Source organism: Pelodiscus sinensis, chromosome 8 (genome assembly GCF_049634645.1).
Source record: "Pelodiscus sinensis isolate JC-2024 chromosome 8, ASM4963464v1, whole genome shotgun sequence".
In the NCBI taxonomy this organism is placed as follows: Eukaryota; Metazoa; Chordata; order Testudines; family Trionychidae; genus Pelodiscus; species Pelodiscus sinensis.
Genome location: NC_134718.1, coordinates 1,747,749 through 1,772,008, shown reverse-complemented (window position 1 = coordinate 1,772,008; position 24,260 = coordinate 1,747,749). Strand labels below are relative to the sequence as shown.

The following is a 24,260-nucleotide window of genomic DNA, read 5'->3' as shown; positions in this document are numbered from 1 at the left end:
GGAGAGGCGGCAGAGTGTTAACGCGCAAGCGTCGAGAGGGGAAGCGCGCGTGCGCAGTTAACTCGCGCTGGTCGGTGTGTTTATTCTGCCTATGCGCACGCGCCTGCGAGAGGCAGGCAGCTGGGGTTTCTCAGTGCGCATGCGCATGGGGGAGGGGCGCTTCTCCCAGGGTTTGACCCACTTTCCGTAGCAGCTTTGCCCCGCCCCCCCTGTGTCTGGGCGTGGCCTTTCTGCTGCCCTTCCTTAGCTAAGCAGGGCCCTGCTGGGTCCGGCTGGGATGGGAGACCTCGGAGCAGTGGGGCAGGGAGCTGCTGGGCCGCCCTCTGGAGTGGAGCCAGGCGGGGTGGGTTGCCCTGTCCTGGGGGGCCATGCACCACAGCCCCCGCCTGCACGGCCGGGGAGATCCCACCTGAACACGCTCCGGTTTGCACAGGCGGGCACGGGCCCATGCCCTAGTGAGGGGCTCTGGGGCCGCTGAGCTGGGACCCCCAGCCGGTGCACCCCCCACGTGCAGCACAAACGGGCCAGGGCTGTCAAAAGTCATGTGGAAATGTAACCCTGCAACTGCTAAAAATCCCAGCTTCTTGCTGCAGGTTTCTACTGCAGAGCCTGCAGCGAAGCGTCCTCACGAGCGGGGCCGGCAGCCCCACCCCCGCGTGCCTGGCACACCGGAGCCCTCTGAAATGGCACAGCGCGAGGGCACAGGCCAGAGCTGGGGGCAGGCCGGTGATGGACTACACTGTAATAATCCCCGGGGGGGGGGGGGGGGGTCTGTGGGGTCACACCTCATTTGACACAAATGATTCAGAAAGGAACCTAGCCACTGAGCTCACCTCGGGGGAAGCCCGTCACGAGGGTCCAGGGGATACTGTGTGCCTGAAGCAGAGCAAGAAGGCAGAACACAGACACTTGGACACAGAGGCAGCATGACAACCGAGCAGTAGCCTGCAAGCACACAGTAGTGCCTGCAGGAAACATACAAAGAGGTTCTGGTCCAGGCAGGCTGGCTGAAAAGAGGGGCCTGTAAGCTAAGCAGCTCCTCCTTTCCCGATCTGTTTGCAGAAGCAGGACTTTGTACATTCCTTGGAACTAAACGAGACAGTGAAAATACCAGCTTCCATCCACTTGGCACGTCCATCCCCAGGGCCCCGAACTCTGAGCAGCTGCGTGGGTCGAAAAGGACCACACCACCACTATCAGTGAGAAGGGAATCACACCACCACACACAGAAGTTTTCTTTGCTCATAGGTAACCCGGCTGACATCACATAAAGCCACTCCCTCCTCTCTCAAAGACTGAACCTCAAGGCCAGCCCCACATGCTGGGTCGTTTGAGGGGAGGAGGGGGGTTATTTCCATGCAGCACATGCTAACAAGGTAGGAATGCCACCAAAAAGACAAAGTCTCTTCCCCTGAACGTTCTCACCAATGCGGATGTGCGGGGACTCAGACAAGAAAGCTTCCCCCCCGCATGATTTCCAGTCCAAGAGGTTGAGGGAATAGCCCGAATTCTGGGTGTTTTTAGGGTCCCAGCCCATGTTGTCCAGCCATTTATTTTTCTGTGCTGTTTGTAGAAGATAGAGCAGGCTTCTAGCCAGGCTGGTCTGGGCTACCACATGGAAGGGTGATCATGTGACTGACAGGATGTGCGCCCCCCCCCCCAAAACAGGGTGCCGGGGGCTTCTGACACTTTCCTGGAGCTGTTGCGGGAGCTGAGTAGTCCTGGAGGCCGACATGGAGAGTGGCTCAGACCCACCCTCCTTCCCTTGTCTGCCCTTTCAGCGGCAATTGCGACGTGCTGTTTGTGACCATGGGGCGGACACAGAGCTGTACGGGCCGACTCGGAGAGGCTTATGGACAGACACACGCCTGCAGGCTTGCTGGAGCCTCATCATCAATACCCTTCTGGAGAGAACCGAAGGGAGACCAGTCATGCCGCGCTGCCTCCTGGCTCCCTTGCATCCTCGGCAGCAGGCCCTCCTACGCCCAGGGCTGGAAAGTGCCGCGTGCTGAGCAGTAGCAGCCGCAGGCTTTGGTTGCAGGTTCTGTGCAGCAGGGTGGGTCTGGCCTCTCAGCCATGCAGCCAAATAGAAGGGGGTGGACAGCTGTGAGCCTGTGGTAATGTTGGTGTTTCCTGCACACGTGCCATCGTCAGCGGGAGAACACGTGCCAAGGCGCAGCTTAGGGACACACAGAACAACATCAGCAGGCATCCCAGAGCCAAGGCGGGTGAGCGGGAGGCGTGGGTTACGGGTGAAATGAACGAGGCCGCCAGAAGGCGACGTTACTGACGTGCAATGTGACGTGTTCCAAACCCTGGGTGAGCCCCACTAGGGCAGACCCTAAGCGGGTGAAGACTGGCACCGCATTGACTCCCCTGGAGTTGGGCCAGTTTACACCCACTAAGAACCTGGCCCTGCATGTTCTGACAGGACCAACACCACAGACAGCCCAAAGGGCAAACTCAACCCACCGTGCCCAAGCAGTTCCATAGATATTGATTTAGATTTAAAATCATAAAGATGCCGTCCAAGACACTAGGCGCCCTGGCATCATGAATTATACAGAAAATACTGGAAACACTTAAAAACCAACCAACGGTCTGGTAGCTCTTTAGAGCTCAACAAAACATGTCGATGGGATCAGGAGCTTTCCTGGGCACAGCCCACTTCTCCAGGTGACTGGAGTGTTGGATGTCCAGAACCAAGAATAAATAAGGGAAGTGGGAGGAAGGAAAAAAATTGGAGCGGGGGGGAGAGAGAGGACATTGGGGAGGTAAGTTTCAAAGGGAAAGCCGAGCCAGTCTGTAACAGGAAATCCTTAAAAAACAGCAAATAGTCTAGTAGCACCTCAAAGACTAAATAGTTAAGAGTGGTCTTTTGCCACATGCCGTGCTGAATCGGAGCCACGGCTGAGCCACGGCCTCGGCCTCCGGGCCTGGCAGCTCCGAGCCCCGGCACCTCCGGGCTTGTTGCATCAGGTATGAAATGAAAACGCTCTTGAGGCCCAGAGCACCCCTTCCATTACCAAGTGAACTCTGGCAGCGGCCCCGGATTTGGGCAGTTTCTAAGCCGAGGGGTGGGGCTGGCGACCGGCGTGGGCTGGTAAAGGCGAGGCGGGGAGTCACTCGCCCAGACACGTCCCCCCGTGTCAACAACCGAACGCCCATCCTGCAGAACTGCAAGTTTCAGGGGTTTTCAAGCCGGGTGGCTGCGCAGCTGGGGCAGGGTGGGGGGTGGGGAGAAGAGACCTGTGAGCAGCCAGGGAAAGTGCATAAGGGGAGAGAGAAAAAATTCAGCACAGAAAACCCCCCAGCCAGCCCCCCTGCCGGCCTCCCCTTCTCTCCCCCGGCCTTTCCCAGCGCTCTTCCCCCAGCACCTGTGCAGGGCCGGCTGGTCTGAGCGTAACGCTTGTTCACCGCGGCCAGACAGCAGCCCTGCCCCCCTCCCGCTACACAATGGGGGCTAGATGGGCGGGGAAGAGGAAGCATGGGCCTAAGGGCTGCCAGCTCCCGTGGCAGGGCGCTGCCTCCCCTCCTGGCAGGGGAGAGCCGAGGGGCTCAGGCAGTGGTGGGCAGACGCACGAGGCCCGTTGGGCTCCCCGTGTGGCCCGCCCGAGACACTTTGCTTTCTGTGGCCCAAGGCAGAATCGCCAGATTCCATCCGCGTCGTTGGCTCCCTCCCGCTCTGACGCGAGCGACCCGCGTGCAAAGCCAGGGCCCGGGGCGTGCGGGGCGGGCTGGCTGCTCACGCTGCCCGTGGGAGCCGGGCTACGCCTGCAGTCGGCTCCCCACGCACATTCTAGCGCCGCGAGCGCAACTACCCTGTCCCGGGAGAGCAGCTTGGCTGGGGCAACTTACGGCCCGCGAGATGGAGGAGGCCGCTGACCCGGCCACTCGCTGGCCTCAGCTGCCCGGCACTCGGCTCCGGGGGGGGGGGGTATCTGGGGGGGCTGAGGAGGAGTTTGAGCATCCTCTGCCACCAGAGGGCACTCGGAGCCAGCCCATGGCAGGGCGGGGCTCTAGGTCCCCTCCGCCAGGCTGGGGCTCGGCTGCACTGCCACAGCCCCGACCCAGCCTCTGCGAGGAGCAGGAATTCTTGTATAGCAGCCCGCCGGAGGGACGATCCCTGGGCCGCCGGGGCTGAGTGCCAGTGTGGGGCGGCTGCCCGGCTGAACCCCCCACGTGCTCACGGGGAGCGGGGCCGATGGCCACCCAGCGGTTGTGGGGGGTTGGAGTAAAACCGAACCCTACGGCCCCCCCTCTCCTTGTAAACACCGACGTGCAAATGAATCGGGGCGGGAGGTCACAGAGGCCCCGGCCTGCGGGGATGCTCTGCTGCTCCCCCCCGGAGAAAGGGGGCTGCCCCCCCAGCCTGAGGGCTGCTCCCAGTCCTGCTACCCAGCCCCGCAGTGTCCCAGCCTGGGACCCCGTCCCTGCTTCCGGGCGCTGGGCGCGGTGAGTAGGCTCAGGCCCAGCACGAAGATCCCAGCGGTGGTGACGGGCCTGGGGGGTGGGCAAGTCCTTCCCCGCACCGTGATGGCGCTGCCAGCGCTGAGTGGTGCTGCGAGTCCACGTGCCACCCGCTCACCTGCGACCCGACCGCCATGGGGGGGCCCTGGGTAAAGTGCCCCCCCAGCCACCGCAGGCTCGAGCCAGGGCCCTGCGCTACGGAAAGCTGGCGCTGCAGCACCTCAGCCAGGGCTGGGACGGACTCACCCCTGCTGGGGGTGGGGGTACCCCAGGGGGCACCCCGGTTCCCGGCGGCTGGGCAGCTCTTGGGCCTTTCTAGTGCTGGGTGTGGCCATCGCACCCGAGGGAACTTGGGGCATTTGCAGCAGCTCTCTGCGCAACGCCTGCAGGTGCCCGGGTGGGACCCTGTGAAGGCAGGAGCGCGGCCGAGGGATGGTGCGCGGAGCCCCCCCGCCACGACACTGCAGCCCATGGAAACACGCCTATGACTGCCACACTGGGCTGTGCTTTGTGGCCCGCCGTGGGAAGCTGGGAGCCCCCGGGGCGCCCGGCTGCTGCGCTAGCGCCGCTAGGCAGGGGCCGGGCCGGCTACGTACGAACGCCACGGCCGGGGCTGGGCCACGGCGCCGCGCAGCCCTGCTCTCCCTGGGCTCCAGCTGGCCTCCAAAGCCACGTGACCATGGCACCTGCTGCTGGAGTCCAGCCGGAATTCGGTCCTTTTCCCCAGGGGAGGGGGACTGAGCGAGAGCTTCCCGCCCTGGGAACATGCATTGCAAACCAGCAATGAAAATCTTCAGCTGGCTTCCCACGCCCCACGGGTTCCCAGCCTGCCCCACCAGAGTCCCTAACGGCGGGTGGAGAGGAGCTGCTAGACCCCGGTGCGAAGGAGCAGCTCTGGCCTGAGACCTCCCCCGGACTAGGAGCTGGGCTGGGACATGCGGACGTGCACCCACGTCACTCAGGCTACGGCGACACGGCAGAGTTTTTGTGCAAAACCGCACGGTGCGTCCACGCTACAAGCACACCCTTGTGCAAGAAAAAGTACAGGAACTCGTAAGAACACGGGCTTTTTGCGCAGTTATTCCTCTTGCTATGAGGATGCTCTTGCACAAAAGCACATGGCAGTGTGGACGGGCACTTGCACAAGAACTTTTTGTGCAAGAACTCGTGTGTGCAGTGCCAATACCTTGCTGGTCACTATGCGTGGGCTGTGGGCGACCCCTACGGGCTGGTGACCGGAGCACTGCCCAGCGGGTGGGCTGCCGAGGTTCACGTAGACAAAGACCCAACCGGTCTGACCGGTTGAGGGTAGCCAGGGAACTAAGGAAGGGAGTGTTTGGGGGAAGGGGCAGTCTTGGGCTGGAACCATGAAGGAAACAGACTTAGGGTATGTCTACACTACAGCACTAATTCGAACTAACGCATCCAGACTAAAAAACTAGTTTGAATTAGCGTTTTTCTAATTCGAACTAGCATGTCCACATTAAGTGGACCCTGAACCGGGGTTAAGGCTGGCCGGAAGCAGTGCCGGCAGGGCATCAGATGAGGACTTAGAGCGTGGAGCTGCTGTCTCAGGCTAGCCGAGGGCTGTGCTTAAAGGGACCCAACCCCCCCCCCCCCCGGATAGACAGTTCTCAGGGGTGCCCCGCTTGCAAAGCAGTCCTGGCTTGGATTGCCCGGAGTACCCACACTGGGCACATCACAGCACTCGGCCATCAGCCCGGCTGCACTTGCCGCAGGCTGCCATCTGGGGAGAGGGGGCAATTGGGAGGCTGCAGGAGAGGTTCTACCCCCAGAAACCCACAGAGCCACCCTAGTCCTCCCCATCGGGAGCTCGTACCCCATTCCTCCCTCACCTCCTTCCACTTACCCCTCCCTAGCCCCCCTTCCTGATGTAAAAAATAAAGGACAATTGTGTTCAAAAATAGAATCTCTCTTTATTGAACAAAAGTCGGGGAGACTGGGAAAAGGAGGTGGGAGAGGGGAAGAGAGAGGGTGGGAGAGGGGAGGGCAACTAAAATGATCAGAGGTTTGGAACAGGTCCCATATGAAGAGAGGCTAAAGAGACTGGGACTTTTCAGCTTAGAAGAGAAGACTGAGGGGGGATATGATAGAGGTCTATAAAAGCCCGAGAGGTGGAGAGGGTGCATAGAGAAAAGTTCTTCATTAGTTCCCATAATAGAAGGACTAGAGGACACCAAAGGAAAGGAATGGGTAGCAGGCTTCAAACTAGTAACAGAAAGTTGTTCTTCACAAAGCAAAGAGTCAACCTGTGGAACTCCTTGCTGCAGGAGGCTGTGAAGGCTACAACTAGAACAGAGTTTAAAGAGAAGTGAGATAAAGTCATGGAGGTTGGGTCCATGGAGTGCTATTAGCCAGGGGGTAGGAGTGGTGTCCCTGCCCAAAGTTTGTGGAAGGCTGGAGATGGATGGCACGAGACAAATGGCTTGATCACTGTCTTCGGTCCATCCCCTCCAGGGTCCCTAGGGTTGGTCGCTGTCAGCAGACAGGCTACTGGGCTGGCTGGACCTTTGGTCTGACCCAGGACGGCCATTGTAAGCTCAGGACTCAGGGTCGGGGGTCTCACCTTGATTCTCTTGCACACCTGCTCCTGGGTGGCCAGGCTGGCAGCTCTCCTGCCCTAGACGGCCACTTTTCTGGGCCTAGTGCAGAGGTCGTGGACGAGGTCCATGATGTACGCACTAGCCCAGGCCGGTGCCCGCCTCTTGCGGTCCCAGGCAAGCTCCCGGGAGCCGCCAGCCTGGTCCCGGGAAGAGGGGGAGGGCTGGGGGGCATCGGGTGGCTGGCTCGATCGATCTGTGCCAGGTGCAGGGTCTGCTAGCTGGGTGCTGGCAGGCTTGCACCTGGCACAGGCACCGTAGCCAGCCCGTGCCCCTTTAAGGGGTCCGGGGCCGGGAGGGGGGCAATAGAGTTTCCCTGGTGTTGGCCACCAGGGAAAGCTGGGGAGGGCTAGCCTCCCACTAGTTCGAAGTAAGCGGCTACACACCCCTTAATTTGAACTAGTAAGTTCGAACTAGGCTTAATCCTCATGGAATGAGGTTTACCTAGTTTGAACTAAGCGCTCCGCTAGTTCGAATGAAGTTCGAACTAGCGCAGCGCTAGTGTAGCGCCTATCAAAGTTAATTCAAACTAACATCCGAATTAACTTTGTAGTGTAGACATACCCTAAGGAGGGGGCTGGAGTCTAGGGGCCGAGGCGCCCCATCTCAAGGGGTCTGAGGCATCCTGGCCCACACTCCTGTAACCACGTCACGTCTGTGCTGTGCTGTATCCTGGAGAAGCAATAACCCCTCTGTTCTACTGGCTGGAGGAGTCTGTTCGTGCTGCTCCGGGGCTGCAGGACCAGGGGGACCCTGACGCGCCATCACATCTTCCACAAGAAGCCTGCAGTGTAGCCGTAGCCGCTGTGTGTTAGGCTTCATGGGCGGGTTTGCTTTTATTTTGCTTAGTAACCTACTTTGATCTGTCTGCTCTCACTTCGATCCCACGTTTTATACTTAATCAAATCACTTTTGTTATTAATAAACCCGGTGTAGATAATGGTTCCCTGGGCAGGGACAGCAGCTGAGCATCACAAAAATGCTGAGGGGGCTGGAGCGCATGACCTATGAGGAGAGGCTGAGGGATTTGGGTTTGTTTAGTCTGCAGAAGAGAAGAGTGAGGGGGGATTGGAGAGCAGCCTTCGACTCCCTGCAGGGGTTCCAGAGAGGCTGGCGAGATGCTGTTCTCAGTGGGGGCAGATGGCAGAACAAGGAGCAATGGGCTCAAGCTACAGTGGGGGAGGTCTAGGTTGGATATTAGGAAAACTCTTTCCCTAGGCGGGTGGGAAGCGCAGGGCTGGGTTCCCGAGGGAGGGGTGGAATCTCCATCCCTAGAGGTGTGTAAGTCCTGGCCTGACGAAGCCCTGGCTGGGCTGGTTGAGTTGGGTTGGTCCTGCTCTGGGCAGGGGGCTGGACACAGTGACTCCTGTGGGCTCTTCCTGCCCTTGGAGTCAATGATCTCCCTTCTCCATTGCCAACGGGAGCGACCAGTGTATGAGCTGCCTCAGTATAAGCGTTCTGCAGAGACGGGTTTGGCGGGGGATCTGGTCCCGCTGGGGATGAGCCTTCCCCGCGCTGAGCGGCTCTCCGTGTCGGGGTTGCTCTGCGGGGGGCTGTGGCCTGCTGGGGGCGAGACCAGGGCAGGGTGCCCCAACAGGCAGGCAGGGGGGCTCAGTGGTGTGATCAGCACATTAAGGGACAGTCTCAGGGCGATATCTGTGACCACCCCCCCTCCCTCCAGCAGCGCTCCGAGCCCCGCCCCACAGACGCTCAGACCCAGCAGGGTGGTGCATAGCTACTGTGGTTGGATTTTATTGGACTTTCCATCATTGTTATTATACAAAATATACAGAGTTGAAAACGCGAAGCGGCGCGTGGGGCCCAGCAGCCCGGTGGGGGGCACATGCCATGCGGCCGGGGGCGGGGCACCGGCGCTGAAAGCTGTCGCCAGCGCACGGGGCGGGAGAGGAACAAGAGGGCAGCCAGAAGGACAATGCCCCCCCCAGCCCAGCAGGTACCCGGGGAGGAGCTAAGCTCAGCCCCGCCCACAAAGGGGCCCTTGCTCGGGCTAGAGGAGCAACCCCCCCAGGTGCCCAGGCTGTGGTGGAGCTGCCAGCGAGGGGTGGGGGAGAGCTGGGCCCTGGGGCAGATGGAACAAAGGGGAGGAGCATTAAAAACATGCCCTGATGAGATCTCGGGGGGGGGGGGGGCGAGGGAGCACTGTTAGCCCCTCTGGGAGCTGGAGCCCGCCGGAGCATCCTCCTGGGACACGGAGCCCGGCTCCCCCGCCTGCAGAAAGCCCTGGCCGGGCGATGCAGCCCCGGGCCCAGGCCAGAGCCCAGCTGGCTTTCACAGGCAGGGAGTGAGGGACAGCGATCCGGGGGGGGGGTCCTCTCCTAGGGCCAGGGCCCGGCCCAGAGGGCAGCTCCAGTGCTGATCGTCCCGGGGGGTTGAACTAGGTGGGCTAATCCGCGCCCCAGGCCCCCCGGCGCTGTGACCGGGCTCTGGCTGGGGCGCTCCGGAGAGGGCAGCCGGGCACCGGCCTGGCACGCTGCCTGCACCCGCACGCCACAGGGCCAGCCGCCCCTCCCCGGCCCAGCCCCGCCTGGCCCAGCCGAAGGCCCTTGGCCATGGGGCTGCTTCCCAGCCTGCCCCGGCTCTGCCTTGTGGCTGCCCCACCAGGCCCAGGTGTGACAGCAGCGCTTCTCCCACCGCGGCCCAGGCCAAGAGCCCAGCTCCCCTCAGCTCCCAGGACCGGGGGGCAGGCCGGGGGGCAGCGCCTCGGAGCAGCTGGCTGGTGGGCCCTGCTGCTGCAGCCGGCCCCACCCGGCCCTAGAGAGACGTGCGGGCGCTGGGAGCCAATCTGCAGCTGGGCGCCGGAGGAACCTGCCCCACGTGCAGGGCAGGAAATGGGGCCACAACTTCCTCTGGAACCCCATGGGGACGCCCCGCCCTGTCCGCCGAGGCCCCAGGTGCCAGCCTGTCCGCGGCGGCGCTGGCTGGGCTCAGGCGGAGGAGGGGTACACGCAGACTGACGAGCCGTCCCCGCAGCCCCCGGCGCTCCCAGCTTCCGGCCGCTGGGCCCCAGGGAGCCTTGCCGCCCGCCAAAGGGCGCAGGCGGGGCCCTGGGGCAGCAGGGAGGCAAGGAGTCGAAAAGCCGCCCAGAGAGGCTGGCCCCCCACCCTGGCGCAGACAGCCCCCCCCCCCCCCGGGCCAGCATCGCAGGGGACCCGTCCGCCCTGCGCCGTGCCGCTGGATTCCTGGCGCCCCAGCAGGCCGGGCAGTCGCTGGGCAGTTGCTAGCCAGCCCCCCCAGCCAAGCCCCTGTTCTGGGGGCTGCGATGCCCAGGCTCCCCCTGCGGCTGGGGCATGGCACCCGCCCATCACTGCCCCCGCACTCCCCAGGGGCCACGTTCCCGGCCGTTCCCAGCCCCCGCCTTTCCCTCCCGCTGGCGCCTCCCCCTGGGACACCCAGCCTGCCAGCCTCCTCCAGGGGATCCGGGCCCTGCCCCGCTGCCCACCCCCCGGCAGCAGCATGTCCCTGGGCCAGCGTTTGGGGGGGGGGGGGGGGCGCGTGGGACTGGCACTCATGTGACCAAAGCATCTGTAGGGAGTGGGGCAGGGGAGGGGCCGGGCATGCTCTGCCCCCTGCTGGCAATGGCTGGCGCTGCAGCGAGCCATCCGGGGTATTGCTCAGGTCCCCCCCGTTGCCCTGGGGCAGGGGCCAGCTCCGAGTGCTCGCTGTGACCGGGTGCAGGGGCCCAGCAGGGCGGGGGGAGCTGTCCGGAGCCCGGCCCTGGGTGCGGGAAGGTCCGGTGGGGCCCAGCGGCTGCCTGCCAGGCCCCCGGGGCAGCTGCTCAGGGTGCCCCCGTCCCCAGGGCGGGCAGAGCTGTAGCGGAGGGTCCCTCGGTCGCAGGCATCGCCCCGCACGCCCGGCGAGCCTGTGGCGGGGGCTGCGCAGCCGGAGGGGCTCGGGGAGGCGGGAGCGGAGCAGGAGCCCTGCCCGGGGGTCCGGGGGTCCGGCTAGATCACGCTGTCGAAGAGCTGCATGGACCTCATGATGTTCTCGTCCTGCGGGGGGAGCAGGGGACGTGTCAGGGCGCACGGAGCCGCCCCGCTGGCTGGCCTCTCCCCGTCCCCCCGCCCAACCCCCGCTGGGGCCTCGGCTCCGCCCGCAAAATCTGGGTCCCGGGGCCGGCCCCAAGCACAGGGCACCACTCCCTGGCTGGCGAGGGCGCAGGCTCGCGGGCCACGGCGCTAGAGCCGAGAGGCCACCCGCAGCCCTAGGTTTCAGCTGAAAGGCAATGCTGGCTCCACGCCCCCCGCCACGACCCCACGCCACTGAATCAGTCTGGCACCCAGGGGAGTGCACCCGGCCCTGCCCCACAGCCATGGGGCCCGCCGAGCTCTCCCCCGCCAAGCACCGGCCCCGCCCCACGGCCATGGGGCCCGCCGAGCTCTCCCCCGCCAAGCACCGGCCCCGCCCCACGGCCATGGGGCCCGCCGAGCTCTCCCCGCCAAGCACCGGCCCCGCCCCATGGCCATGGGGCCCGCCGAGCTCTCCCCGCCAAGCACCGGCCCCGCCCCACGGCCATGGGGCTGCAGAGCTCTCCCCCGCCAAGCACCGGCCCCGCCCCACGGCCATGGGGCCCGCCGAGCTCTCCCCCGCCAAGCACCGGCCCCGCCCCACGGCCATGGGGCCCGCCGAGCTCTCCCCGCCAAGCACCGGCCCCGCCCCACGGCCATGGGGCCCGCCGAGCTCTCCCCGCCAAGCACCGGCCCCGCCCCACGGCCATGGGGCCCGCCGAGCTCTCCCCGCCAAGCACCGGCCCCGCCCCACGGCCATGGGGCCCGCCGAGCTCTCCCCGCCAAGCACCGGCCCCGCCCCACGGCCATGGGGCCCGCCGAGCTCTCCCCGCCAAGCACCGGCCCCGCCCCACGGCCATGGGGCCCGCCGAGCTCTCCCCGCCAAGCACCGGCCCCGCCCCACGGCCATGGGGCCCGCCGAGCTCTCCCCGCCAAGCACCGGTCCCGCCCCACGGCCATGGGGCCCGCAGAGCTCTCCCCGCCAAGCACCGGCCCCGCCCCACGGCCATGGGGCCCGCAGAGCTCTCCCCGCCAAGCACCGGCCCCGCCCCACGGCCATGGGGCCCGCAGAGCTCTCCCCGCCAAGCACCGGCCCCGCCCCACGGCCATGGGGCCCGCAGAGCTCTCCCCGCCAAGCACCGGCCCTGCCCCACGGCCATGGGGCCTGCAGAGCTCTCCCTGCCAAGCACCGGCCCTGCCCCACGGCCATGGGGCCTGCAGAGCTCTCCCCGCCAAGCACCGGCCCTGCCCCACGGCCATGGGGCCCGCAGAGCTCTCCCCGCCAAGCACCGGCCCTGCCTGGCTTTTCAGCAGAGGGCAGGGCCGGGCAGGGCCGGGCAGAAGGGCCCAGGAGCGAGCTGCGACGTTACCTTCTGGCAGGACTCGATGAACTCTTCGATTGTGACCACCCCGTCTCTGTTCCCGTCCATCTTCTGCACACAGCGCCACGGCCCGGCAGCAGGTCGGAGACCAGGGGAGAGGTTACATGTGCCCAATGGGGGGCAGCCCCCCATTCTGATCCCCGCCTACCCCTCTGAACCCCACTGAGAGGACAGCACCCCCACCCTGATCTCCCTGGCGGGACAGGGTCCCCCACTCTCAATGGCGGAGGGGTTCCCCTCCTTTGGGGTGTGGAAGGGGGAGGGGCACACCTGGGGCTCCCCATCTCTCTGTACTGATCTGAACATGGCTCCCAGCTCCCTGGTACCGGCCGGCTCCGCCCGTCTCACCTGGAAAAAGTTCTCCACGTGCTCCCGGGGGGCCTCCTCCCGCATGGCCGGGTACGTGTACTTGCCCATCATGTCGTAGATGGATTTCATGATGTCCAGCATTTCCTAGAGGGAGGGGCCCAGAACTGAACCATCAGCAGCACCCGCCCCACGGGGAGGCCCCCGTTCCCCACCGTGGGTGGCTCCTGGGGCCTCCTGCTTGCCCGCTACAGCTCTGCAGACACCCCCCCGCTCCCACTCGCAGCCCTGGGCCCTTGCTACCTCGGCTGCAGCCCCCGGAGCCCTGAGACGATGGCCCAGCGGGACACCCTGTGGTCAGGGCCCCCGCCCCAGCTCCCATCTCCCCCGCTCACCTCTTTGGTGATGCAGCCGTCTTTGTTCAGGTCGTAGAGGTTGAAGGCCCAGCCGAGCCGGTCGTCTATGGTGCCACGGAGAATCACGGACAAACCCGCCACGAAGTCCTGGGGAGAGATTGGGGGGAGGGGCAAAGACGGACAGTCCTGCAGCAGCGCCTAGCCGCTGCGGAGGGAGGGAGGGAGGGAGCGGAACGCCGCACTTTCAGGTCTCCGTGCGACCCTGGCACGGGCCCACGGGCGGTCACGCAGCCGCTCGCAATCCGTGCCAAACCCACGCACCAGGACTAGTCTGGCCCCCCGGGCTGTGCGGATCGCTGCCGACATGCACGTGCGAGGAGCCCGGCTCGCTGGGCGACGCTGGCGTGACTTTCCGCCTCGCCACGTGGAATTCCAGCAGCCCCACCCCGTCGCCTGGACCCGGAGCCCCCCCGGCAACTCTTCAGTGAGATCTGGACTTAACTACGTGGAGTCACTTGCGTGGTTTGGCCCCTCGTTGCCCTCCCGGTAGGGCCAAGCCATGTAGACCAGGGCTACTCAACACACGGCCCGTGGGCTACATGCCGCCCGTGGTGCGGTTTGGGTCTATGCAGGGCTCAACACGTGGCCCGCAGGTGGGATCCTTTGAACGTGGCCTCCCCTGGGAACACACCCCACAATGGCGCGGCGTCTCCCAGGCGGGGTGAGCACTGAAAGATTCAAGCGGACGGGCTGGCTGGAACAGGGCGTCGGCGTTTCTAGCCCCCAGGGAGGAGGTGCCGGGAACGCCGGGGCATTGTGTGAAAGAAGCTATTTGCATATATTTGCATATATACGCAACCACACTTAAGATGCATGTGCTGTGACTATCACTGTGGCCCCCAGGGCTTCCAAAGTTGAGTAGCCCTGAGTTAGCCCATCCCGGACAGGTGTCTGTCCGACCTGCTCTTCAATATCTCCAGAGACGGGGATTCCACAGCCTCCCTGGGCAACTTATTCCAGTGTTTCACCCCATGACAGGCAGGAAGTTTTCCCTAATGTCCAACCTCAACCTCCCCTGCTGCAGTTTAAGCCCACTGCTGCTTGTCCTGTCCCCAGAGGCCAAGGGGAACAATTTTTCTTCCTCTTCCTTGTGATACCTCAGGCATGGCCAACCCGCAGCTCGCAAGCGGCTCTTCCCCCCTGTTAGTGCAGCTCACAAAGCCAACCCTGAGCCCCCTGAACACAGCCCATGCCTCCCAGCTCCCCTGTGCTCACCAAGGTAGGGGAGCCGTCTGGATCAAGATGGTGGATCCAATATGGAGGCCGTGAGCCTGCTGAGGCCAAAAGGCCTCCTTAAAAGGGACAGTCCCCTTTTTTTTTTTTTTTCTCTATGACTTTTTGTCCCGGCTCTTCACACTGGATCCAGCTGGATCTTGGCTCTTTGTCCGGAACGGGTTGGCCACCCCTGCTTTAGGTACTTGAAAACCACTATCACGTCCCCTGTCAGTCGTCTCCTTTCCAAGCTAAGCAAGCTCGATTCCTTCAGCCTTCCCTCCTAGCTCATGTTCTCCAGACCTTTCATCATTCCTGTTGCTCTTCTCTGGACCTTCGCCAATTTCTCATCTTTCCTGCGGTGTGGTGCCCAGAACTGGACACAGTACTCCAACTGAGGCCTAATCAGCGCAGAAAATCCAACAGACCCCGGGGGACAGCACGAGATCCCTCTCTGCATTGAGACCTGACCAAACCGATCCTCAGCCCTGATTTCATTGTGAGCTAATGACACTGGGCGGGTGGGCAACAGCACGCCAGACGGCATTCAAAGGAACGCACCTTGAAACCCACCAGCCCGACTCGGTCAGCGCTCCAGAGAGAGAGCCGAGAGCCGGTCTCTGGAAACAGCTGCTCAGGCAGCAGCGCGGACCCGTGTTGGGAGTCATTAGGAAAGGGACGGAGAACGAGACGGAACGTATTTTAACGCAACACCCGGAGATGCACACACCTTGAATCCCGCATGTGCGCCTGCCCCGCACCTCAAACATGATACAATGGAATTGGAAAATGCCCAGAGAAGGGCCATGCAAATCATGAGGCGCATGGAACAGCTTCAGTATCAGGGGAGCTCAAGAAGACGGGCGTTTCAGATTAAAATAGAGACAGCTAGGTAGGGGATATGACCAGGCTATCCCATGATGAGTGATGTGGAGAAAGTCAACAAGGGACGTGTTATTTACCCCTTCTGAACCCAATGAAATTAACAGGCAGCTGTTTCACACAAACCCAAGGCAGTGTTTCGCCACGCAGCACACAGGCAACCTGTGGAACTCCCTGCCAGGGGATGTTGTGAATCACAAAAGTATACCCAGCTTCAGAAAAGAGCTAGGAAGTTCCAGGAGGGTTAGTCCATCAGTGGCCATTAGCCAAGATGGGCAGGGAGGCAACCCCAAGCTCTGGGTGTCCCAGTCTGTTTGCCAGAAGCTGGGAGTGGACGGCAGGGGAGGGATCGCCTGATGTTTCCCTGCTCTGTTCATTGGCCGCTGTCAGGGACAGGACTCTGGGCCAGATGGGCCTTTGCTCTGACCCCTTCGGGTCGTTCTTACATTTGTTCTGATGATCAACAAGACCAGGCAGTGAAACTGCAGCACATCAGCCACCGCCAGTTTGCTTGTGTCTCCCTCATGGCACTAACAGAGATCACACCTGCCAGGACAGCAAGAGCCATGTTTCTTTGGGGTGCGATCCCTCCCCCGAGAGAGGGTCAGGACGAGCTCTAGGACCACTTCAATCTCACTCACGCCCTCCACGCCGGCCCTGGTGCGAGAGCCAAGGGCCTGTGAGCCGGCACCAGCCTGGCCACCTCACGCTCAGATTGTGAGACCTCACAGTCCGCCGGGCAGCCCCCCTTCCTCCTGGAAAAGACGGCTCATCATTCCTCGCCCCACGGCCCCCAGAGGCCTCGGAGCCGCAGGCCTCAGCCCAGCTCAGCATTATCCATCAAGGCCTGGCTGGCGCGGCCTGCCATGGGGCGAGGCAGGGAGCCCCGGGGGCCGGCAGCCTCTGCCACATTATTGGATTTTAATAGAAAACAACGAACAGTCCTGCAGCACCTCGGAGACTCACACAGCATGCAGATGAGCTGCAGGACTAGCCCTTGTGTTTTGTTTTTTCAGTGAGGGTATGTGTACAGTAGCCCCTAGTTCCAACTAGGGAGGCTAATGTAGGCATTTGAACTTGCAAATGAGGTGTAACAGGTCATTCGAACTAAGGACTTAGTTTGAATTACCGTTTAGCTGCCGCAGATAGTCCGGACTAGTGGCATTTAAAAATGGTGACCGGACAGGAACATGCAAATAAAGCTCGGGATATTTAAATCCCTGGCTTCATTTGCACGTTCAAATGCCTGCATTACCCCCCCTAGTTCGAACTAGGGGGCTAGTGTAGACAGACCCTTGCAGACTAGCCCAGCTCCCGCTCTGACATGTTTGGAGTTTTGTAGCAAAGGCAGAGCAGTGTTGCACCGGCTGTTCTGGGTTTGCCCCACACTGGTGCAAAGTGGGCCAAGCGAGCAGCCTAATGGAAGCGGAAGCGGTGCTGATTCCGTGTATGCTACTCATGGACCTGTAGGAGTGTTATCGGTGAGGTTAGGAACGTGGGCTCTGTACGTGTATTTAAATGTTCCCTGGGAATAGGCAACAGGTTTAAAGCAAACCAAAGGAAGTTTTCCTTCACTCAGCACACAGTCAACCTGTGGAACTCCTCGCCGGAGGATGTGGTGAAGACCAGGATTTTAACAGGGTCCCCCCAAAAAAACTAGATAGATGCAGGGAGGTTAGGTCCACCAATGGCTATTAGCTAGGATGGGCAGGAATGGTGTCCTAGCCTCTGTTTGCAAATGGGTGACAGGGATGGGTTCTAGTGAGGATTCCCTGTTTTGATCCCTCCCTTCGGGATGCCTGGCACTGGCCACTGGGCAGACAGGACACCGGGCTGGAGGGACCTTGGATCTGACCCCGTCTGGCCTGTTCTTATGTTCTCTGCCGGGAGACAGCACTAGGCAAGAGGCACCTCGTGTGCGGGATGGTCACTCAGTGCCTGGCTCTGCTAAACAGCGAGACGGCAGGGACACTGGCTCTCAAGTGTCACCCAGGAACCCCTGAGGGGCGTGGCTGGGAACCTGAAGGCCACGGGCGGGTGAGCCGACCGCGTGAGCCGCTCCGGTTTGGGAGGTGCCATCGCTCAGGAGAACAATGGATCCCCCAGGGGATACAAGGGTCCTGAGGGCGCCTCCAGCTTTGTCTTCGCGCCTGTTCTTGCCTCCAGAAGCACCTTGCTAGGGACAGAGCCGGGACGGATTTGTGGGCCCCGCCTGACGGAGGACGGAGCCGGAGACTCGTGAGCCAGCGGCTTGTGCAGTCTCTGCTAAGAGCCTGCACCAAGCACTGGGCGGGACGCGTTCCCTTTAACAACCCTCCTCTCCACCTCTTCTTTCTTTTATGAATGCACCTTTGGCTGCTGGACGGGCCCAGCGAGCTTTGGTCCGAGATACACGTGGGCCTGGGGCTGGTCCTTTGGGACTGGGAGAGCCTGTTCGGAGCTGGGGAGATGAGTTTCTAACCCCTCCCCTGTCTAGGGGGTTGCTGGTGAGGCTTGTGCTGGCCAGAGGGGCAGCTGGAGCGCTCGGTGTGGCTGCTTTGGTGCCTTATAGCGGAGGATCCCAGGCCTGGGCTGCGAGGAGCCCTGGTTCGGAGCCGTTCGCCCCGATTTGGAGCGGTGCTCCAGCCAGCCTGCTGTATTACAGCCTCCACAGCGGAGCTGCGTCACCAGCTCGGCCAACCCTAGCGGTCCAAAGGCAGGAGTCAGGTGGGAAAAAAGTCACCAGATCAGCTTACAAGTCTTGGGGTTTGGCTCTTTGCCTCTGGCGCCCAAGGGCCTGGAAGGGTCCCGGTGGCAGGTTTTTCTCCCCGGACAGGAGGGCTCGGAACATGCTGCTTTTAAAGGCAGACTGAGATTCCCGCCCATCACATGACTCCAGGGTTGGGGGTTTCACTCGCAGTCGCTACTGAGAACTGATGAGACTCATTCCCCCCGAGCCCTGACAAATCCGACAAAGGCCCGGGCCCGAGTCCCCAGGACTCATCCTGAGTGCGCAAGCTCACCTCGAAGCTGATGGAACCGTCATGGTCGGTGTCAAACGCGTTGAAGAGGAAAGTGGCGTACGTGCCGGAGTCTGCGGGAACAGCCACATGGAGAGAGTCAGACAGGGACAGGACTGGCTGACTTTGTCCCAGTATGCAAATGGCCTGACATTAAACAGGGAATGGAGCCAGCTTTTGGATGCCAACCTGGGGAACTCACTGCCACAGGAAACCAGACAGTTGCAATACTGCACCTGGCTAATTTGGTCATAGTCGTTTTAAACTACAGTAAGGGTGCACACTCTCATGCTCCAGGGCATCAGCTGATGGCGTTAGGGGTCAGGAAGGAGTCTCCATTCTCTCTCCAGATTCCCAACATGGAACAACATGGTGGATTTCCTTTCACCCTCCTCTGAAGCATCAGGCAGTGGCCGGAGAAACACAACCCATGGCCTGAGTGTGTGTCCCTCTCACATTCCCTTTCAGAGTGTGCCAGGGCCGCGGGGAGGGGGCAGGCTGGGGCCAGTGCACAGAAACTGCCTTGAGAAGAGCCCTGGAGCGGCAGCAGTTGGCTCCAGAGATGCTGGAGAGCGCATGCCTGAACTGTTCTAACACGCCGAGCCCCGGCTCTCTCCCCTGGCCCATGGCCTGCCTCCCCTGAGACCAGAGCCCCCCTGTCTCTGGAAAAGGGTGCCAATGTAGACACAGCCTTCATGTTTCCCCAGCCAAGACTGCCCCTTGTCCGAGCCACCCCCTCCCTTTGTTCAGACCCCTTCCCTGGACAGGTGAGAACGGGTTGGACCATGGACTACATGACCTGAGGGTCCTCGGGGAGACCCCCCGCTGGGCAGTGCTCACAGACGCAGGCCAGTAGGGGTCGCCCACCGCCCACGCACAGCGACCCGTGAACGCCCAAATGGACAGCACCCCCCACTACATCACACACAGGCAAATTAGATGGGCATTTTGCTTACACAAAGGCTCCCTTACATGTCTGGCCCTCTGGCTGCAAGGATAGCGGTGTGAGAGCCACCCCTGGGGCGACAGCCTCCTCCCACGGGACTGTCCCACCCCGGGCCCCCTTCTGCACCCAGCGGGGGGGGAGGGGAGGGGGCACTCACCTCCCTGCGGGAAGAACTGGGAGTAGATCTGCTTGAAATTCTCTTCATTAACGAGGCCGCTCGGGCACTCCTGCCAAACGGAAAATCAGAGACTGGCAGCCTGGCTCTCCTCTGGGACCTTGGGCCAGTCATGTCACTGCTCCGTGACTCAGTTTCTCCACAGTTCCTTCCCCCTCTAGCGGTGCTCAGGACAATGTGTCTCAGGGGGAAGGGGCAGGCCCCATGCAGTTCTGGGCCCCACTGGAATGCAGCCACCTCTGGGGGAGGGGGGGGATGTTTGGGGAGAGGCCTCTGGAGCCCAGGCTCTGTTGTGTCTGTGCCCAATGGATCAGGCCTCAGGGCTGCCGATCTCGGGAGAAACGCGCCGCCCTCCCCCCGCCTGGAGCGCAGTGGCCCACCCAGCAGGCTGGCCGGCCGGTTTCACCCACGGGGGCCTGGCCCTGGGCAGCCGGGCACCTCAGGAACGTCAGTATTCCCCTCCCCTGGCCCAGCGGGGCAGCTCCGGGGGGCCAGAGGGCTGGTGCCGGCAGCCGGAGGAGCAGTGGGGGCCGTGCTGGGGAGACGGGGGGAGGGGCAGGAGAGGCGGAGTGGGGAACAGAGGTAGCCCCCCCCCCCACCCGGCCCAGCGACTCACGTTCTTGAAGCCCCGGTACAGGACCTGCAGCTCCTTGCGGCTGAACTTGGTCTGTTCCTGCAGCTGCTCCAGCCCCTCGGGCCGATGGCAGACGGTGGAGAGCTCGAACTCGTCCTCCACGCTGTCTGCAAGGGGAGAGCGGCTCAGACCCACGGCGCCCGCCCACCGCCCCCTGCCCCCCCAATCCCCTCGGAGCCCTCTGCTCCCTAGGCGCCCACCCACCGCCCCTCAGTGCCCCCCCAATCCCCTCGGAGCCCTCTGCTCCCTAGGCGCCCGCCCACCGCCCCTCAGTGCCCCCCCCAATCCCTTCGGAGCCCTCTGCTCCCTAGGCGCCCGCCCACCGCCCCTCAGTGCCCCCCCCAATCCCCACGGAGCCCTCTGCTCCCTAGGCGCCCGCCCACCGCCCCTCAGTGCCCCCCCCCAATCCCTTCGGAGCCCTCTGCTCCCTAGGCGCCCGCCCACCGCCCCCTCAGTGCCCCCCCCAATCCCTTCGGAGCCCTCCGCTCCCTAGGCGCCCGCCCACCGCCCCCTCAGTGCCCCCCCCAATCCCTTCGGAGCCCTCCGCTCCCTAGGCGCCCACCCACTGCCCCCTCAGTGCCCCCCCCCCAATCCCCTCGGAGCCCTCTGCTCCCTAGGCGCCCACCCACCGCCCCCTCAGTACCCCCCCCAATCCCCTCGGAGCCCTCTGCTCCCTAGGCGCCCGCCCACCGCCCCCTGCCCCCCCAATCCCCTCGGAGCCCTCTGCTCCCTAGGCGCCCGCCCACCGCCCCTCAGTGCCCCCTGCCCCCCCAATCCCCTCGGAGCCCTCTGCTCCCTAGGCGCCCGCCCACCGCCCCCTGCCCCCCCAATCCCCACGGAGCCCTCTGCTCCCTAGGCGCCCGCCCACCGCCCCTCAGTGCCCCCCCCAATCCCCACGGAGCCCTCTGCTCCCTAGGCGCCCGCCCACCGCCCCTCAGTGCCCCCCCCAATCCCCACGGAGCCCTCTGCTCCCTAGGCGCCCGCCCACCGCCCCTCAGTGCCCCCCCCAATCCCTTCGGAGCCCTCTGCTCCCTAGGCGCCCGCCCACCGCCCCTCAGTGCCCCCCCCAATCCCCTCGGAGCCCTCTGCTCCCTAGGCGCCCACCCACCGCCCCTCAGTGCCCCCCCCAATCCCCTCGGAGCCCTCTGCTCCCTAGGCGCCCGCCCACCGCCCCCTGCCCCCCCAATCCCCTCGGAGCCCTCTGCTCCCTAGGCGCCCGCCCACCGCCCCCTGCCCCCCCAATCCCCTCGGAGCCCTCTGCTCCCTAGGCGCCCGCCCACCGCCCCCTGCCCCCCCAATCCCCTCGGAGCCCTCTGCTCCCTAGGCGCCCACCCACCGCCCCTCAGTGCCCCCCCAATCCCCTCGGAGCCCTCTGCTCCCTAGGCGCCCGCCCACCGCCCCCTCAGTGCCCCCCCCAATCCCCTCGGAGCCCTCTGCTCCCTAGGCGCCCACCCACCGCCCCCTCAGTGCCCCCCCCCAATCCCCTCGGAGCCCTCTGCTCCCTAGGCGCCCACCCACCGCCCCCTCAGTGCCCCCCCCAATCCCCTCGGAGCCCTCTGCTCCCTAGGCGCCCACCCACCGCCCCTCAGTGCCCCCCCAATCCCCTCGGAGCCCTCTGCTCCCTAGGCGCCCACCCACCGCCCCCTCAGTGCCCCCCCCAATCCCCTCGGAGCCCTCTGCTCCCTAGGCGCCCACCCACCGCCCCTCAGTGCCCCCCCAATCCCCTCGGAGCCCTCTGCTCCCTAGGCGCCCACCCACCGCCCCTCAGTGCCCCCCTAATTCCCTCGGAGCCCTCTGCTCCCTAGGCACCCGCCCACCGCCCCTCAGTGCCCCCCCCAATCCCCTCGGAGCCCTCTGCTCCCTAGGCGCCCGCCCACCGCCCCTCAGTGCCCCCCCAATCCCCTCGGAACCCTCTGCTCCCTAGGCGCCCGCCCACCGCCCCCTCAGTGCCCCCCCAATCCCCTCGGAACCCTCTGCTCCCTAGGCGCCCGCCCACCGCCCCTCAGTGCCCCCCCAATCCCCTCGGAGCCCTCTGCTCCCTAGGCGCCCGCCAACCGCCCCCTGCCCCCCCCAATCCCCTCGGAACCCTCTGCTCCCTAGGCGCCCACCCACCGCCCCCTCAGTGCCCCCCCCAATCCCCTCGGAGCCCTCTGCTCCCTAGGCGCCCACCCACCGCCCCTCAGTGCCCCCCCAATCCCCTCAGAGCCCTCTGCTCCCTAGGCGCCCACCCACCGCCCCCTCAGTGCCCCCCCCAATCTCCTCGGAGCCCTCTGCTCCCTAGGCGCCCACCCACCGCCCCTCAGTGCCCCCCCAATCCCCTCAGAGCCCTCTGCTCCCTAGGCGCCCGCCCACCGCCCCTCAGTGCCCCCCCAATCCCCTCAGAGCCCTCTGCTCCCTAGGCACCCGCCCACCGCCCCTCAGTGCCCCCCCAATCCCCTCGGAACCCTCTGCTCCCTAGGCACCCGCCCACCGCCCCTCAGTGCCCCCCCAATCCCCTCGGAACCCTCTGCTCCCTAGGCGCCCGCCCACCGCCCCCTCAGTGCCCCCCCAATCCCCTCGGAACCCTCTGCTCCCTAGGCGCCCGCCCACCGCCCCTCAGTGCCCCCCCAATCCCCTCGGGGCCCTCTGCTCCCTAGGCGCCCGCCCACCGCCCCCTGCCCCCCCCAATCCCCTCGGAACCCTCTGCTCCCTAGGCGCCCGCCCACCGCCCCCTCAGTGCCCCCCCAATCCCCTCGGAACCCTCTGCTCCCTAGGCGCCCGCCCACCGCCCCTCAGTGCCCCCCCAATCCCCTCGGGGCCCTCTGCTCCCTAGGCGCCCACCCACCGCCCCCTCAGTGCCCCCCCCAATCCCCTCGGAGCCCTCTGCTCCCTAGGCGCCCGCCCACCGCCCCCTCAGTGCCCCCCCAATCCCCTCGGAGCCCTCTGCTCCCTAGGCGCCCACCCACCGCCCCCTCAGTGCCCCCCCCAATCCCCTCAGAGCCCTCTGCTCCCTAGGCGCCCGCCCACCGCCCCTCAGTGCCCTCCCAATCCCCTCGGAGCCCTCTGCTCCCTAGGCGCCCGCCCACCGCCCCCTGCCCCCCCAATCCCCTCGGAGCCCTCTGCTCCCTAGGCACCCGCCCACCGCCCCTCAGTGCCCCCCCAATCCCCTCAGAGCCCTCTGCTCCCTAGGCGCCCGCCCACCGCCCCTCAGTGCCCTCCCAATCCCCTCGGAGCCCTCTGCTCCCTAGGCGCCCGCCCACCGCCCCCTGCCCCCCCAATCCCCTCGGAGCCCTCTGCCTCCCAAGTCCCCTTGGCACCCTCTGCTCCCTCATGAGCTCCCTAAGCACTCACCCACCGCCCCCGTCGGTGCCCACTCCCTCCCACTGAGCCCCCTCAGCACCTGTCGCCCCCTCCTCAGCCCCCTCAGTGCCCCCCACCCCCCTGAGCCCTTTCACGCTCTCTGCCCCTCCCCAGCTCCCTCTGCACCCCCTGACCTCCCACCGAGCCCTCTTGGCATCCCCTGCCGCCCCAGTCCCTTTGGTGCCCGCCATCCCCCGGAACCTCCTTGGTGCCCCCCGTCACCTCCCCATCTCCCTCAGCCCCCACTGCCCCCTCCCAAGCCCCTTCGGCACCTGCTGTCTCCTCCCCAGCCCCCTGGGTGCCTGTTGCCCCCTCCCGAGCTCTTCAGCACCTGCTGCCCCCCCAGCCTCCTCAGCACCCGCCCATCACCCACTCCCCATCCTCCGCGGCGCCTCCTGCTCCCTCCCAAGCCCATCATGGCTCCAATTCCTCCTGCAGGGAGCAGCCATCAGCTTAGTCACAGGAGAGCTGCTTCCCTCCGCCCTGCTGCCCGGGGGACTCGCCGGAGGCTCAGGGCCCTGCCCGGCCTTGGGGTCCTCGGCCGTAGCGCTGCCAGGGCCTGGGCTGGACGAGGCAACACGGGGGATGCCCCCGCGCTGGGCCACAGCCCCGAGGGGAACCTGCCCCCTAAGCCCGTTGGCAGAGGGCCGGGCACCAACGAGCAATGGGCAGGAGCAACCGGGCACAGGCCTCCGCCCGCCCTGCTCTGCACAGCCCCGTGCGGCTCCAGCTGAGGACAGCCCCCGGCCTCGCCCCCACAGCGCTAACCCCCAGCCGCTCTCGGCCGCTGCGGGCCAGCCGTCCCGGGCCAGCCGTCCCAGCCGCCTCCTGGCCCTTGGTCCCGCCGCTTTGC

General features: G+C 64.8%; 1 protein-coding gene across 3 annotated transcripts in view; it reads right to left on the bottom strand.

Moving 5' to 3' along the window:
* Positions 1-8,825: 8,825 nt before the first annotated feature.
* Positions 8,826-24,260, bottom strand: part of KCNIP2 (potassium voltage-gated channel interacting protein 2) — an 84,803-nt gene continuing 69,368 nt past the window's right edge. For 2 of the 3 annotated variants that reach the window (XM_075934504.1, XM_075934505.1), the window contains exons 2-8: positions 20,051-20,175; positions 19,417-19,486; positions 18,317-18,387; positions 13,200-13,307; positions 12,847-12,951; positions 12,487-12,549; positions 8,826-11,101 (exon numbers count right to left, since the gene is read on the bottom strand). In XM_075934504.1, coding sequence (XP_075790619.1) covers positions 11,054-11,101; positions 12,487-12,549; positions 12,847-12,951; positions 13,200-13,307; positions 18,317-18,387; positions 19,417-19,486; positions 20,051-20,175 — 590 coding nt within the window. In that variant the 3' untranslated portion in view covers positions 8,826-11,053. The remainder of the gene's footprint in view (positions 11,102-12,486; positions 12,550-12,846; positions 12,952-13,199; positions 13,308-18,316; positions 18,388-19,416; positions 19,487-20,050; positions 20,176-24,260) is intronic. The other variant, XM_075934503.1, reaches the window with a different exon arrangement.